Raw genomic sequence first — 16,625 nt, 5'->3', positions numbered from 1 at the left:
ATGATGGGACTGAATCCAGATAGCTTTGCCAGCTGGATGACTGTTGCGGCAGGATTAGTCGGCGACGGGACGAACGATGATTTCCTGCCACACACCAAATTGGCCAACGGAACTGGCTCCCCCGAACACGACGATTGGCTTTCCTCGATAAAGACCGCGCCCGCCTTCCTCCCAGGGTGGGAATAGTCCAGCGCCCCCGACCTTGCTGTAGAGTCCTATTGCTGCTGTCGTGATACCCAGAGGAATTGAAGCTGCCTCTTCAAATGAGAGCGAGTCGGGAATCTACACAACAGCGAAGGTTCGTCAAGACTATCGCTCCAGTGGATTCTCACGCATCGACGGACCTTGGCTGTTAGGTTGGCAGTCGCGAGCGCGTACTGTTGGAACGATGCGCCCTCCAGTACATTGAAAGTGGCTTCAGTGATGCTGGAGTATGGTCCGTCAGTTGATCGGATCCACTACTTGTACATACTAACGTACACGCGGTCGCCAACCTTAAAGCTCGTCACGCCCTCTCCGAGCTCTTCGACTGTGCCCGAGAGGTCCTCGCCAAGGATCGTCGGGTACTTGTCAATCATGATGTCAAGGGCATGTCGTATCCAATCGGCAGGGTTGAGAGCAGTGGCATGGATCTTAACGAGAAGCTTCCCTGGACCGGGCTTTCTAATGGGAGCCACCCCTACCGTGAATGCTCCTTTAGCGGTGGTCAAGTAGAGAGCTTTCGGTGCGGACATGATGGAGCGATATGATATTGTCAAACGTCCGCAAGCTGCTTATATACCCCGGCTAGTGTCTCTGCTATGGGAGACTGTCATGGACTCTGGCTGCGCTCGCTAGGAGACTAGAGCTGAGATGACAAACATACGTTTGTACCCACATGAGGTCCGCCGGCGATGGGTGGCGTCAATCACGCTGCGTTGATAGAAGGTGCGCGTCATCCTTTTCGGACAGTTGGATCGTACTGAATTAGGACAAACCAGGTCCGGTCTCACCCTGGATCTTCTATAATGAAGGAGCATGTCCACTTTACGGTTGTAGCATTATAGTTGATTCTGAGACTCTAAGCGAGCTAGCATTTTCCCAGTGGCTCAATGCTATAGCTCAGTAATAATGGGCTTGGTTGTCAATTTACTTGTGACGTTCATGATCGCAGCTAATGGGAATGTACGTACTGGTTGCCACCATCTCGCCATCATCTCCCAACTCTGAGCTGAAATTGCTAATCGTAGCAGTGCCGGATCCAGATCTGAGTAATAGGTCAAGTATATATAAGTGAAATGCACATACTGTGACCATCCAGTCTAGTGTTCTGAAGCTAAAGCCTCCAACATGGCAAGATGCGCTGAGTGGTGCCTATCTGTGCATGTAGAGGTGGCATGCGTTGTGTGACATTTCTGTCCCAATTGGCTTGCCCCCAATAAGTGAGCTCAAATTTCACCATAAAACCCGACTGCAGCATGTCAATGATACCTGACTGTGGCATGTGGCCCACCGTCGAGAGGGACATGCTCCTCCCATCCTGGACAAGGCATCTCCATTATAGCTGACAATAGCACATATGGCCCTGCTACCGCCAGTCGCACCTCCGAGGCTATGTTCCAGCATTCCTTGCTCATCGTCCTTCCTATAAGTCCAGCAACCATAACCTACTCCCATTCCGTCTCTCACCCATTTATGGTACATCAACTTCAATAACCACACTGTTGATGGCGAACCACTGCGCAAAATGAACATGCATCAGAAGCGACCCAGGAACCGTATATCTCACCCTACACCCCTTTCTGCTCCTTGTCCGATTCGCACACGAAATAATGTGTGCCACGTCGCATCGCTGCGTACCCTAACCAACAATGCTACTATTACACTAGCATCGATTCGTACGTAACTATGCATTCCGCGCGTTCGGATCAAGTGCATTTGCCCTATAGATATCACTAGTTTACTTCTCCGGACGATGCAGGCACACCAGTCCAAAGCAGGACGGATACATCACACAGATGATCATAAACTTGAAGCGTCTCATATCGGGTTGCAGGTATGCGCGCCACGCTTTCATATCAGGTGCATTTGCCTGATAGGTTTCACTAGCCTATTTCTCCGGAAGATGCAGGCACGCCAGTCCGATGCACGGCAGATGCAGCGCACAAATGACCATAGGAGCCTCGTGACACCCGAACCAGCATTTCCGAGGAAAATATATTGGCAAAGGCGCTAGATACATGACACCAAACCCGGTACAAGGCCTCCCGTAACTCAGTAGTGCACTACACTGCTGTACAAGCACAGCACGTCATACAGCACACCCGCAGCACCCGCAGCACCCGCAGCGAACGCCACTTAGAGACAGACTACGCACGACATTCATATCCGCTACAATGGGCAACATAAAAGCCACCACCCACGTCCCCGCCACATGAGAAGACAGATAAACATTCATAATGCACGTTTGTTATGTTACGTGCGCAGTAGACGAACTACAGAAGGTGAGATTGACGCACACATTCGACGCTTGCTTAATATAATATCAGATCGAGACGTCGACCCCTGCCGAGCACACCACCTGCAGATCGTACTATGTGATATATCCCGACAAGCAGTATCAGTCTGAGTTACGACAGTCCTACCATGACTTCCCATGAGCAAAGCTACTCAGATCAAGCTGCAAGCCGCTGGGTATCACCATGGTGTTTCCCGGAACATACATAGTACTCCGAGAATGGATTGGAACCCAGAAGAGCAGCTCGCCATCAGGGCCAACCACCCAACCGTCACCATTGGGGACTCGTGAAAGCAGTGATGAGCTTTGTAAAAACGAACCAAAAGCATGGGCGGGATTTGTTGAGAAACATGTTGCACGATGACCAAAGAATCCCACATTTGTTGACCCAGTCTTAGGATGATGCACAGGCACAGCTGCTACGTGCTCGTTCGCATCGGAATTTAAGCGAAGAGCACTCTGCGTGGCTTCTCCCTTAACAGCGTAATCATATGATCCCGACGCGATGTGTCGGCCGTCATACGAGGTCGGGGTATTGACAGAGCTAACAACGCCTGTACGACTCTCCCGAGGTCGCTTTGATTGCAGCTCAAGCTCAAAGTCCCAAACACGGATTGACCTGTCCCTCGATCCCGATACCATGCTACAGCCATCATGCGAGATTGCAACAGACGTGATCCCGCCTGTATGTCCTTCTAGAGGAGAGCCCAATTCTTGTCCTGTCATTATGTCCCACACACGGACCGTGTTGTCACTCGATCCAGATACGATGTATCGCCCATCATGTGAAATGGTAACACACCTGACCCAATGCGTATGTCCCTCAAGAGCGGAGCCCAATTGCTGTCCTGTCCTCGCATCCCACACCCGGATCGTCTTGTCGTCTGATCCAGATACGACGCGCTGTCCATCGTGCAAGATTGTGACAGACCAAACGGGTTGGGTATGTCCATAGAGAGGGGGGCCAGATTGTCGTCCTGTTATTGCGTCCCACAAACGAACCGTCTCGTCATCTGATCCGGATACAATGAGTCGTTCATCGCGCGATATTGCAACCGACTTGACCCAATTTGTATGCCCTTTGAGAGGGTAACCCAGCTGTCGTCCCATTTGTGCATCCCACACGCGGATAGTGCCGTCTGACGATCCAGATATAATGCATCGTCCATCGTGCGAGAATGTGACAGATAGGACCCAATGTGCATGCCCCACAAGAGGAGGCACTATTTGAAGTCCTGTAGCCATATCCCATACACGAATTGCCTTGTCATCTGATCCGGATACAATGTATCGGCCATCATGCGAAATTGCAATAGACCTGACAGTTTCTGTATGCCCCTTGAGAGGGGGAACTAATTGGTATCCCGTCACCATATCCCACACGCGGATGGTCTTGTCATTTGATCCAGATACAATGCGTTGGTCATCGCCTGAGATTGCAACAGACCTGGCCCAATGTGTATGTCTCTCAAGAGGTAAGTCCACTTGCGACCCTGCTACCGCATCCCACAAACGGACTGTCTTGTCGTCAGATCCGGATACAATGTGTCGTTCATCATGCGAGATTGCAACAGACCTGATCCAGTCTGCGTGTCCTTCGAGAGGCGAACCCAATTGCTGTCTTGTCTCTGCATCCCATACACGGATCGTGTTGTTCGACAATCCTGATACAATGCGTCGGCCATCGTGCGAGACTGCGACAGACATGACCCATTGCGTATGACCTTCGATGGGAGAGCCCAATTGCTGTCCTGTCATCATATCCCATACCCGGACCGTGTTGTCACTCGACCCGGATATAATGCGTCGGCCATCGCGAGAGATTGCCACAGACCTAACAAAGTGTGTATGTCCCTTGAGAGGGTGACCCAACTGCTGCCTTGTCGCCGCATCCCATACGCGGATCGTTCTGTCCGATGACCCGGATACAATACATCGTCCATCGCGTGAGATTGCGACAGACCTGACACAGTGTGTATGTCCCTCGAGAGCAGAGCCCAATTGCTGTCCTGCCACCGTATCCCACACACGGATCGTTCTATCCGACGACCCGGATACAATACGCCGACCATCGTACGAGAGTGCAACAGACATGACCCAGTGTGTATGCCCCTCGAGCGGGGAGACTAATTGTTTTCCTGTCATCATATCCCACACGCGGATCGTCTTGTCTTCTGATCCGGATACGATGTATCAGCCCTCGTGCGAGATGGTAACAGATCTCACCGTTCCTGTATGCCCCTCGAAGGGGGAGCCCAATTGCTCCGCTGTCTCCGCACTCCACAAGCGAATCGTGTTGTCCTTCGATCCGGATACAATGCGTCGGCCGTCATGCGAGATTGCGACAGATTGAACATCATCATTATGTCCAAGAAGTGTACTCTGAAGGCACGGCCACCTATCTATCCCGCCGGTAACAATCTTCAGAGATCGGGGAAATTTGGAACGGAGCATTTCAGAGATTCGGGAAAGAGTCGGAGCAAAAGGTAGGACAGATAGATAGAGATGAGGGATGCTATGCAAGATGGGCACGGCAAACATCCGGATGAATCGTTCAGTGTCGGCAACCGTATTTTGGAGGTGCATAAAATCGCGATCATCCTTGGAATGACGGCATGAGCCACTGGGCATGATAGTAATTGTGAGATAACATACGATCATAACGAAGACAGCGTCGAAGCAGGGCCACTCAAGCTCTTCAACAGACAGAGCACTTCGAGCCAGAAGAGTATGCGTTCGTCATTGAGAAAGTATTCCGCTTTGTGTGCCAGCGATGGCCGGAAACACGCAGCCTTAACGTGGGCACTCTAAAATCGAGAGGAATATCGCAACTCGGGCGAAATGTGCGTTTCCACACGCTACTCCAGGCCAATGACATCGGAGTTGGAAAGGTAGGAGCTTTCCAGATGGCAGACGTTGAAGCAGAGTTGGCCCTTCATGATGTGCAGAGATGCAAAGGCCAGTCTACAGTGATGTACCTCTGGTCCCCCAACAAAGAACTCGTCGCTCCGATCTCTATCCGTTAAGAAGTCATCCAAGGATGCGTGCAGTGGCCGGATGGGTGTCTGATTATCTGTGATACCGGTGAGTAGTGCACCCAGGGGAGTGAGGATGAATTCCACATCAATTTCCTGCCGACCTTGGTCCCTGTCGTCAGTGCGTGGAGAATGACACAGAATTGCAGCCAGGGAAGTCTTCGAAAGCGGCTCCAGTACGTTTACAATCAAGTCCATCACAATACAAAACATCAGTGTAGTCTCCTGCCGCTCATCCTCCGGTATAACGTCTGCCAAGATGCGTTTGTACATAAAAGCCAATAGTCTTGTTCTCTTCGCCGGTACATCGGAAATCACGCTTTCAAAGCGGACCCTAGGATTCTGGCGCACTTTGTTTCTTCCTTTGATGTACTCGCATACTAAACGAGCCCATTCGAAGAGACCGTCAGCGTGTTTCGCGAGCGCCTTGCATTCATGATCATTAAACTGTAGCTCTTTGAGCCTGACCGAAATGTAGCGTTCGATGTCACGCTCGATAGCATCTGACCAGGGCGATTCGTCTAAGTTGACATGTCGAACGTGTGATGGGCTATGGAGAGCGTCATAAATATCTTCAAGCGGGCAGGACGTGATCAGAATGCGTATATTTGGCGGCATGCCAGTCATAGGCTTGGAAGAGCCATCTTGCTCCCCCGCCAGAAGGTGGAGAATCTGCTCACGGGTATCACTCTCACCACTTTCATCCAACGCATCTACAATGATTAGGATAGGGGCCTCAACGACTTTTGACGCTATGTTGATCGGGCCAAGGAGCAGCTGGTTCCATTGTCTCTTGATGTCGACGGTGTGCTTGAGCTCGTTGTTGTCTCGAACAGCACTCGCCAATGCCCTGCGCAGAAGCGGGTCGTGATCTGCCAAATCGCGCGCAATAGTCGTGAACAGCTTCTGAGGAAGCCGTTCTCTCTCCCGGGTTCGGTCGAAGCAAAAACAGGACCCGAGACTTCCATGTTCATCGGACCAGTTGGCTACAGTGTGAGCAACTGTCGATTTTCCCGTCCCGGCCATCCCAGATAGCCAGAAAATCTGCTCCACATTTGGCCCAGTATCATTGATCCAGTTCTTCACCTCGGATAGGACAATTTCCCGCGTGTCAGGAAGACACTACTTCAAGGTATTTCGCCCGACCCCTCTTGCGTACTCCAGGCCACCGAGACTCGAATCCTCAGCTGACGACAGATTCGACTGTCAGCGGTATCTCATCGCAAAGTTGCGATTCTACTCACCAGCTCTGCACGTGAAGATAGCAACATCGCGGAAGACAGCATCTCGAAACTGCTGCATGAGACTGTCAATAGCTCCACAGTAACCTTGGACTGCATCATTCGTATCTCCCAGCACAATTCCCCCCGCGCGTATCCCTATGTGACGTACATCATTGAAAACGAGCAGAAGACACATAGCTGCATACTCACAAAAACTCTTCGTCTCCGAGTAGTGTGCGATGAAGTCGGCACAGTCCAACACTTGATGAGATGACTTTTCCAATACCGCTTGCATGGTAGGAACAAGTGTCAAGTCTTCTCTTTCCGCGATGAACGCATATACTTGTGACACCTTCGATAGCAACTCGCGAACAGCAGTGTCGAGGTAAATCTGATCGAGAATCATCTATGTGTCAAATGTAAGTATGAGTGGACAAAACTCAAATACGGGAATAACGGACTTGAGATGCACACTTGAAGATACTGAGCGCGATCTGAGCATATGGGTGAACCTGTGAGAAACAATTAGTGTCAAAAACTACTATATGACCTATTCATACCTGTGCAATGGCATCCACCACCAAATTGAACACATTGAGTGCTCCGAGTGGTGCAACAAGAGGATCAATTGTATTAAGCATCGATTCTGCATGGTCCATGGCCGTCGCGACCTTCGTGGTCAGATGGAATTGCTCGACGTCCTTGACATTGGCTACAGCTGTTGAAACCTCTTTTTCGGTAGCTATAATATCCAGCAATATAGCATCCTGTGAGGAGCTTGCTTCTAAATTTGAGCCAGTGGGGAGCGATGTCATCTGCAAGTACGGTCTAGAAAGTATTCAATGTCAAGTGCACACATGCACTTACTCCTCGTTTATGCCCGGATGGGGGGAAAGCTCTCTACTTCGATCGAGGCGCTTGAAAAGTGCACCCAGGAATAGAGCTCCTCGTCCAGGCTGAACATCTGGCACGGCCTTCTTCTCCTTGGGCTGCTTACGCTGCTTCTGTGGGGACTTGAGCTTGTACATCGAGAAGGATTGCGACGAGCCGAGTCGGATATGGCGATGGTTGCGTGCGGGAACAGCAAGCTGCCAACGGCGGTAGATAAGCCGTGCCTAGCAATGCAGGCGTCTCGATAAACATGGCGGCCCATGACAGCCCATGACCTGGGACAGCGGCTCAGATTGTCACTCCGCACACAACTGATGGCCTGGCATCAACAAAGTTCACATGAGATTTGAATGGCCACGTCATGATGTATGGTCATTGCTGCAGCGAGATGGAGGGCTGCAGGCGAGAGGTTGACTGATCGTGCACCATGTTGCACTCGCACCACTGACAGCAGCAAGAGCTTGACTCTGCAGAAGGAAACAAGTGTTGTCCAGCAAACAAGATTCGGCGTAGAGTACAGCGAGCAGGAGGACGAGATATCAGCAAATGTATTGATTGCAGCTGAGGGAGTAAAGGGGACAAAACATTGTAACAGTCCTGCCTTGCCGCCGCGTGGGTGCTCTCGTGCCAAATCCGGTAGCTATTGCCAATTGTAGATCAGAGCTACAAACTAGCCTCTTTTTTTTAATGAAAATTTAACTCCGTATTTATACTCCATACCATACGGTACATGCAGAGTGTAATGAAAAGTAACCTATCATCGGGATGGTATTCATCCCGTTTCGTCTCCTCGACACCCTGAAAGGGCCGGGGAGGGTTCGGGCTGTACAGACCGCCCAACACCGGGGTCGTCGCGCCACTCCATGGCACGCTCGCCCTCCAGTGCATTCGACAAGAATGCCGGGGGAGGATACGCAGGTGGCTGTTGTTTCCACGCCTCCACCAACTTTGCCGCAATTTGATCGGCATCGTGCTCCCGCGCAAAAAACTGATAGTCTTTCGAGTCGGGATGTATATCAGAGGGATCTATGTTGATCCTCCCACAGAATACTAAGAATGCAGTTTTACGCATTGCCGTGTGAGCGTAAAGAAGCGCATTCGCCACCGAGTAGTGGTACAAACTAGCCTCTACGCATAAGCCTGAGAACACTGATAGCACGTCTATATACACATATACTTTAGGAGTCGTCAAAGTATCATTCACGCAAATCAGAGCTCCGAGACAAAGAAAGCACTAGAAAGAGCTGTGAGTGTCATGATTGTAGTAGTTATTAGTCTGATCTAGTTGTTCATATACTAATTTCCTTTGCTAACATAGACGTCTGTTTTTTCTTCATACTAGGACATACACCATGCATTTCATAATTGTTCGTCGCGACTTCGTCAATTCTTCGCAATTCGTCTGCGCACAGCAGAGCCCGGCGTGCATGCTTTCTCCTGGTGCCGGCGGAGTGCATCCGGGCGGATGAGGGTGCTCCCACAGCACTCACACACCACCTCCATCAAGCGCAAGTGCACGCCACACACGTGCTTGACATAGTTCGCCCGCTTCATCTCCGTCCTGCACTGCTCCCACCGGCACACTACGAGCGCATCGCCACCCCCGCCGCCTGTACTGCAGACCGTAGCGTGGTACTCGGTAAAATGTTTACGGACACTTGCCACAGAAGGACTGGTCAGATGTGCGCCGCAAGAGTCCCACAGGCAGATTTTCGTCGTCGCGCCTGGCGACCTTTCCATGTCGCCCTCGGGGAAAGCCTCCAGGACAGGCAGATCTTGTGGGACTGTGTTCGCGCCCGCTGCGGATCCCAGATCGAGAGCAGAGAAGTTGCTGCACGCCTGATTCAATATTTCCGTTGTCTCGAGCGCCGCGGTCTCTATACTGTTGGGTTCACGAGGGAGTAGATCCCTTGTGTCTTGGTATATAGAGCTACTGTCAATGCATGGTGCTGTTTCTTCCACTCTCAGGGAAGTGAGATCACTGCATGCCTGGGTCAACATTCCTGTCGTCTCGAATGCCGCGATCTCCATGTCATGGAACTGGTAAGGCAAGGCTTCCCAAGTATCTTGGTATAGGAGATTTGTGTCAGCGCACGGCGTGGCTTCCGCTTGCGGCATGCATACGTGATTGGCTATCGAGGGCTGTTTCATCTCGGGAAGTACGACGCTGTCGGCATAGGACATGGGAACAGGCAGCGCGAAATGCGGATCTTCTTGGGGCGGAACTTGGACATGCCATTCAGGGGGGTAAAGTACGAAGTCTGTGTCGAGCACGCAGAAGACGTCCATACTGGGTGCGATACATACTGTGATAGCTTCGAGGGGGACGAGGCGGTAACGATAGGCTTCGTTATATGCGACGGGCACACGGGGAAGCCTATGTTAAGGATGTGTCAGAATCAAAGCTCAGAAGTGAGGTACACATCACATACATTGATAGAGGTGACATATGCCTGGCGCCGAGATGGTGAGGGATGGAGGAACCTAGACTTTCATGTTGACCTCTGTAATAGTTTTCGTCATTCGGATGTTGTGGCCCTACATCAGGCATATTATTATAGCTGCGCAGCTGCTGTGCATTTCTGGGCAAACCACATCAGAAGCTGACAGATTATATCAGGCATAAGAGCTACACATACCCGCCAAAAGGATCGCTTGAATATGAGTCCCAATGCTGAGGGTATTGGGGGACGTTGCGATAATTTTGCAATAGCGCGTTTCGTATGTCGGGCAACACATCTGGCACGCCGGCCCCTTCGCTTCCCATGGGAAGCGTGCTACCAGCGTCGTAGGATGGCTGAGCATAGGGGAAAGGACTGGCATAGCACAAATTCTGCGATCCAGTGCCCATGAGGCGCGTGGAATGCGCAGGCGCGCTAGGCAACAGCAGCGTCAGCAAGCAGTCATGACTCGTGCAAAACACGAGGAATAGCTTAAACTCACGTTGCAACCCGCGAAAGGCTGCGGTAATCACAATCGATCGAGGATACCGGGCCCTCCATGCTTCTATCCCGATACACATTGATCGTCAGAGATGGGCACGAGAGTTATAATGTCGAGCAACATACTCAGTTCTCTCCTCTGTGGGGGCGGATGGGGGGGCGAGGATCGTCTGCGCGAGTATGGAAGAGAGTGATTCAACTTCGCTGAAAGGCGAGGGAGAGTATGAGTTCTTGTTCAGCGCGCAAAGACGGTGGAGGACGCACCCAGCCTGATCAACCCAATTTTCTATATCCCTCCATGTACCTACCCAACCATCCGCAGCAGAGGATAGGCGAGAGTAAGCAGACATTGTGTGGAAAGAGTATGTCTGAGGGAGATGAGAAATACGAGGCTTTATAATTTCACAGGCGAAGTGGAGCGCTGTGAAGACAGACTATTAAAGCCAATTAAGATATTTCTGGGCAAAGGGTGGAGAGCGGCGCCTAGACTGCACTTAGTAAAGCGAAAGCTAGCGCTGAAACGAGTCACGATGTGGACAAAGATATCTGCAGAGCAGCTCACGGGCATATCACAGCACCGCTGCGTACTGCCCAGACGGAACACCATACAAAGGAAGTGTGCGGGAGCGGACCGCGACAAACGCTCCGCGATCACGATTGGGTTCGAATGGAAGGCACGGATAGCAAACGATTCGCGTTTTGGCCAAAACGCATAATCTTCGTGGTTACTAGTGCCTCTTTCGGTGATATTGAGTCCTTCCTTGCTCTAACATAGAGACATCTGACTCCAGGAAACGGGTAAATTTGCATTTTTAGGATCTGGCAGGCGTACACAGCGCAGTCATCCTAGTCTCACCATGCGAACATCAACCTGGTGTCACCGAGTTGGCTGTGAATCGGTACAGACGCTGGGCCGCTTGGACTAGGTGGATAGATTGACAACATGGACACCGCAGTCTCGACTATAGAAGAAGAGGGGAAGGGAGGGGAAGGGAGGGGAGGAGAGGAAAGGAGACCAGGGGTCTCGCATGTGAAGCACAGGAAGGGAAGCGGGAAGCGTTAGGGTGGGAGTTTCTGTATCACTGTCAGACATCTCGAATATCTATATGAATAAGAGATATTTTCTGACATCATCATTTTGTGATCCATGGAAGCAGGTTCCATACGCTAACCATCACCATGCTGCACTTTCCAGGAGCTAACAAAGAGAGTTTAAACAACAATCAAGAGGTATTAACCGACACTATGCTACATTATAGCAGGACGCACCAACCAATTATACTATATAGTCTCTTATAGCAATGTTCATAGTGAGACGCTTTCAGTTTCCGTGGGAGGACCGTCATGGAGGCGGCCGAAATGCCGCTGAGCTATGTAGGCATATTGGCACTAGGTAGAGCGTCAACATTCGACGTTCAAAATCTATTGAGAACAATACTTACTTATTCAATTCTTAACCTCTGCAGTTCATGGCCGATATCAAAGCGCGACTGACCACAGGGGCTATCACTGTGTGCTGGCAAAATGCAGGTCAATCAATGGCGCCTAGTGGCTGTGGACCCTCAGATCCAAACTTACAGGAACCTGCTCCACTGTACGATTTAAAATACCACGGTTGTGCGGCCACTGAAACTGCGGAACTCGCCCATAATTGCCACCTCACAGCACTGCCGGCGCCGCCGGATATGCCACTTTCCCACGAGCGGCGCCGGGCGCCTGCGTCTGAGGCTTCCACCGTCCGCCTTCGCTGCTCTTCAAGAATATCGCGAACAATCCGAACAATCGTCCTGGCTCGTGCAACCATTGACCATTACTGCCTTATTGAACAACTCGCAGCGCGCGCTTCACGCTTGGCTTAGTCCTTTTCGTTGAAAATACCACAAGCAGGCGATGGCCACTATCAAACATATTGAGCGCGTCTTTATCTTCAATATGTGTTGGCTATGCTCAGATACAGGAAGTGGATGGCACGTTCATGATCACACGAAGTAGGGGCTCCGGTTTAACGAGTGTCAAATAAATACTTCACTATCATCCATACCTCCTCGGAGATTCTATGCCATAAGGTCAAGTCACGAATCTGATCCTAGAGACAACCTTCCGATGAAGTTCCTCTTGTCGCCGTTCAGCCGACACCGAATCTGATACTCGCCAAGCGTTGAATACCCCCTGTGCTTCGGTGTCACAAATGGGACTCTTGGTACGTCAAGTACCCGGTATGCCGTACGCGTCTGCTTAATCTATAGAACGTCGCTCATGGCAATACGATAGCATCAGCATTCATTGGACTTTGCGTGGAGGCCGATCCGTGCCCCACGCTCCTGCCGCAATCGTCCATGAGGCCAAAACATCTCATTTCCCCTCGCTCATACGATGATCCGCCATCGCCTATGCTGCGGAGCCTTCTTGGACTCACAGGCTTTTGGAATGCACCGTCGTGGTCCTACCGCATGCGGTGACCTGCAGGCAGGTGCGATATCGACAACAGCGTTCGTCTTCACTCGTGGCATATCACTTTCGCTCAACTCCACTCATCGGATCGGGCGTATGTATTGTGGGGATGATCCGTCGTCGCGCGTTCATGACGATGACGAGACATATACGAGTGCGCCACTGACGCCGGCTGGGCGGTCCGTCAACTTATCTGCTTGAAGGCCTGACGGCTCGCATCACACACTGCCATGTGTGATTACGCCGACAGCGTCTGGCAGCCCCATGTCACACCTTGAGACGGAATGCCATACTCTTTGCTCATGGACCGGTGGAGCGAGGTGTTGACGCGGGACATCCATTGACCAGCTGACCATTCTGTGTGGTCGTGATGTCAATCCATGAGTGCGCGATTATAACTGCATTGTAGGTCGAGCTGACTGTTAGTGCTTGCACCAGGATCACAGCATTGTGAATGATTGGGAGGGCTGTGTTTCTCCGCGCAAGGCCTGCGTATGCACTTGCGTATAATGTGCCTCAGGCACCCTGCTTCGCTTATTGACTGTGTCTTCTTTGTGCGCGCGTAATCCCGGATCAGAGGCTACCCGTGCGCGGAAGCTCTCAGCGTCGCCCAGCGGCACGCTCGTCGACGGCACACGCTCACAGATCGCGATAGGCAATCTAGTGTGCGATGATCGGCTTGGGATCCCGGTTGCCGTTGGAGTCCTCGGACGTGCCATCGTATGCGAGGCATTTCGGGCATTGATCGGAACCCGGTGCGAGGCGAAGCCTGGATGCAATAGGGTGAGGCTCCGTGGCGGTGGGCATGAAGCTGCCGCCTGCGCTAATTCTACTTGGTGTAAGGCTAGCCATATGTATCCAGTGGTGAGCATCGATGGTTCGCCGAAGTCATTAGCGGGGAGGGGGATGTGGGCTGAGTCGGCGCATAGGTATAGCTGCTTATGGTCTAAGTGCTGATTCCATTACTCTCTAACCCTCATCGCTGATCGTCATTTTGTTAGTCCTACCCCGCGTACCTGGAGGATGCGCTTTTAGTATCAAGAAATGAATAGCCGGAGGCGGGACACGTTGCGAGTGCGGCCCGGAGTGGGGCAGGTAGAGACAAGTTGACTCGATTAGTGCTCAATGATACATGGTGGGGATGCCATTCACAATCGGGTAGCCAGCCTGGTGGACTGGCACGTTTCCAAGGCCCCGTTTTCGTCGCTCGTCCACTCCCGCGGTCTGTAGTTCCCGCGCCCTAGAGAAGCAGCAACAGCAGCATTAGTCAACGCCATCTGTGCCACACCATACCTCCACTCGGCACCTCTTCCGTTGTCTTTCGGAAGGAAGTTGCAAGTTCTGTAGATCTAAATGTCCTTCTCGTGGTCCACCGCTCTCCGTCCTGATTCTTGCATGATCTAGCTGCGCCATGGCCATACGTAGACCATTTGTCTCGTCGACGCAGACGCTCGTGTCCTCTCTCCCCTCTTTGCTCGTACCGAAGGATTGCGATGGACTGGATCCGGACAGAAGCCGCTTAGCCGCTTTCTCTGCAAACACAGGGCGCAGGTGGAGGGACGCTATTGTAAGCCAGGAGGAGTGCCACATCTGCTGGCGTCGTGGGGAGTGCGGCCGGTACGAGAGGCAGTATTACGCGCACACAAAATTACATTCAAAATACAATACTTGACGATCAGCAGGAGCGACCTCGAGCACCAACCCGTATGTTTATCTATACGAAGAGTTCGGTGCGCACAACACAGCACTCAAGACCCCAAGACACCACTGTCTCTCCACACTCAGTCCTGGAGGCCAACGCCATGCACTTTCATCAAATGGCGCGCCATCGAGTCCGCGCGCGTGAAGCGCTCCCCGCACCCGTGCACCGCACACCCCGTAGCGGTCGAGCGCAGGTGGCGCGTCGCGATGTGCTTCGCGAAGCTCTTGAAGAAGAGCGTCTTGTCGCGCTCGCAGCCCGCCCAGCGGCAGTGCCCGCGACGGTCGGCGTCCCATGCGGCCGGCGCAAAATGCGCGGCGCGGAGGTGCGCCTCGATGTCGCCGAAGCGCGTGGTCGCGAAGCGCTGCGTGCAGCCGTCCCACTGGCACTGCAGGCTCGCCGTGCGCGCGTCGGGCACGGTGTACGGGGCAGGGAGCCACGGGAGCGCGTCGGACGCCCTCGTAGAGGCGGGGCTGGAGAATGCGTCTGAGCCGTGTGTGCTGGATGGAGAGGCGTAAAGCATGTCCTGTGCAGGTGGAGGCGCGGGAGAGGGGTCTAGTGCGGGCTCGATGCGCACTACGTGCGCAGGGTGTGCGAGCATGTGGAGCCACTGGCGGATACGGGATGGGGCTTCGGAGAAGAGGGCAAGGCGGGCGCCGAGGTAATCTTGAGCGTCGGGCGGGAGGATGGCGGAGGGGATCTGGGCAAGTGAGGCGGGCGTGCAGGCTGTGTTGGGGTACGGTTGCGGCATGAGGCTTTCCGTGCGCCAGTGCGGGACGTGCATGGGGATGCGAACGTCGTGCGTGTTACTGTGGGCGGGCGACACGTCCCATGAGGTGGAGCCAACGAGGGCTGCGTCGTAGGAATATACGATTTGTGGTGCAGTTCTGCGGAGAGGGGATCATGTCAGCGCTATGGAGCAGAGGGCGATAGCGGCATACTCACGTGCTATGGAAGCAGTCCATATTTACGGAAGAGCTGAGATGGTAAGTGTGATGAAGAGCGAGTGTTGGATGGAGGAATAGGCGCAGGTTTAAGAGTCGTGGATATGGAGACAGCTTTTCGGGTTAGGGTTGCGATGTATGGGACACTGGGAGTCTCGGGCCGGCCGACTCCGCGGCGTGATGACTTCCCTTGGCAGCCGGCGAGTGGACCGTGGACCGCCGGGCGGAGGCCGATTCGAGCTCCGGTTCTATGGTCGCACCAGATCTCCAGCCACTCCGCGAGCGAAAGTGACCAACATTAGCCTCGTCATGGTTCCGCGCATGGATCTGTCGGCCCCGAGTCAATCGTATGGTCGCCCAGATCTCATCAAGTCGCCATCAGCCCCGTCCTCTCAGAATTTTCGAGTGTGGTCACTTTCCCCAAAGACCTCAGGCTTGAAGCTGAAGCTGTAAGTCTTCGATACCGTTCAGGATGCGCGGACTGGACTAATTTTACGATGTCAGCGCAGACATGCATTCTTGCTGAGATTCAGTGAGAAAATAACACAATCTGTTCCAGATTCGCACTTACTCGCTTGAGATGCGAGATGTTAAACGGGGACGGGCTCTCCACCGCGCCCCCTACACCACATTGGGTCGATCTTCGCATGGACACCCGAGCAGAACCAGCTTACATCGCCCGCACCGATGCAGATCGCTGCGATCAACGGCCCTCCCTCAAATGGTCGTCGACTATTTGTAGTGGGGTCGGTAAGACCATGGCTTAGTGGACAGCGTTTCGCAGGAGTTGCCCAGCGCGCAGCACGATCACGGTGCGAGGCGGAAGTAGACAAGCATCCCACATGCTCCGAGAAGTGCTTATGCAGGTTGCATCTGTCGCCGTGCTGCGGAGGTCGACGAGAAGACAAGGGAGCGGGTGAGGGTCGGTGGCAGACAGATGCGA

At 52.7% G+C, this 16,625-nt stretch overlaps 6 protein-coding genes across 6 annotated transcripts; all 6 read right to left on the bottom strand.

Annotated features, from left to right (window-relative positions):
• Window positions 1–54: 54 nt before the first annotated feature.
• Window positions 55–734, bottom strand: FIBRA_06519 (uncharacterized protein; the record flags this gene model as incomplete). The annotated part of the gene is made up of 3 exons (XM_012328240.1): window positions 55–282; window positions 345–426; window positions 481–734. 3 exons carry the CDS (start codon window positions 732–734, stop codon window positions 55–57), a joined length of 564 nt encoding a protein of 187 aa, XP_012183630.1.
• Window positions 735–2,620: 1,886 nt separating this feature from the next.
• FIBRA_06518 (uncharacterized protein) lies at window positions 2,621–4,591 on the bottom strand (the record flags this gene model as incomplete). The annotated part of the gene is made up of 1 exon (XM_012328239.1): window positions 2,621–4,591. One exon carries the CDS (start codon window positions 4,589–4,591, stop codon window positions 2,621–2,623), a length of 1,971 nt encoding a protein of 656 aa, XP_012183629.1.
• A 764-nt stretch (window positions 4,592–5,355) lies between these two features.
• FIBRA_06517 (uncharacterized protein) lies at window positions 5,356–6,558 on the bottom strand (the record flags this gene model as incomplete). Its single annotated transcript, XM_012328238.1, has 1 exon — window positions 5,356–6,558. One exon carries the CDS (start codon window positions 6,556–6,558, stop codon window positions 5,356–5,358), a length of 1,203 nt encoding a protein of 400 aa, XP_012183628.1.
• A 96-nt stretch (window positions 6,559–6,654) lies between these two features.
• Window positions 6,655–8,718, bottom strand: FIBRA_06516 (uncharacterized protein; the record flags this gene model as incomplete). The annotated part of the gene is made up of 7 exons (XM_012328237.1): window positions 6,655–6,719; window positions 6,777–6,911; window positions 6,966–7,161; window positions 7,217–7,267; window positions 7,316–7,583; window positions 7,623–7,843; window positions 8,476–8,718. The coding sequence occupies 7 exons, from the start codon at window positions 8,716–8,718 to the stop codon at window positions 6,655–6,657; spliced, it is 1,179 nt and encodes a 392-aa protein (XP_012183627.1).
• A 311-nt stretch (window positions 8,719–9,029) lies between these two features.
• On the bottom strand, window positions 9,030–10,938 carry FIBRA_06515 (uncharacterized protein; the record flags this gene model as incomplete). Its single annotated transcript, XM_012328236.1, has 6 exons — window positions 9,030–10,023; window positions 10,079–10,228; window positions 10,286–10,522; window positions 10,590–10,652; window positions 10,715–10,792; window positions 10,853–10,938. 6 exons carry the CDS (start codon window positions 10,936–10,938, stop codon window positions 9,030–9,032), a joined length of 1,608 nt encoding a protein of 535 aa, XP_012183626.1.
• A 3,882-nt stretch (window positions 10,939–14,820) lies between these two features.
• FIBRA_06514 (uncharacterized protein) lies at window positions 14,821–15,703 on the bottom strand (the record flags this gene model as incomplete). The annotated part of the gene is made up of 2 exons (XM_012328235.1): window positions 14,821–15,625; window positions 15,684–15,703. The coding sequence occupies 2 exons, from the start codon at window positions 15,701–15,703 to the stop codon at window positions 14,821–14,823; spliced, it is 825 nt and encodes a 274-aa protein (XP_012183625.1).
• Between the last annotated feature and the right edge of the window lie 922 nt (window positions 15,704–16,625).

Source organism: Fibroporia radiculosa (assembly GCF_000313525.1).
Source record: "Fibroporia radiculosa TFFH 294 genomic supercontigs, scaffold7739, whole genome shotgun sequence".
NCBI classification, from domain to species: Eukaryota; Fungi; Basidiomycota; class Agaricomycetes; order Polyporales; family Fibroporiaceae; genus Fibroporia; species Fibroporia radiculosa.
The sequence above is the reverse complement of the archived record's forward strand: the minus strand, read 5'-3'. Positions and strand labels throughout refer to the sequence as shown.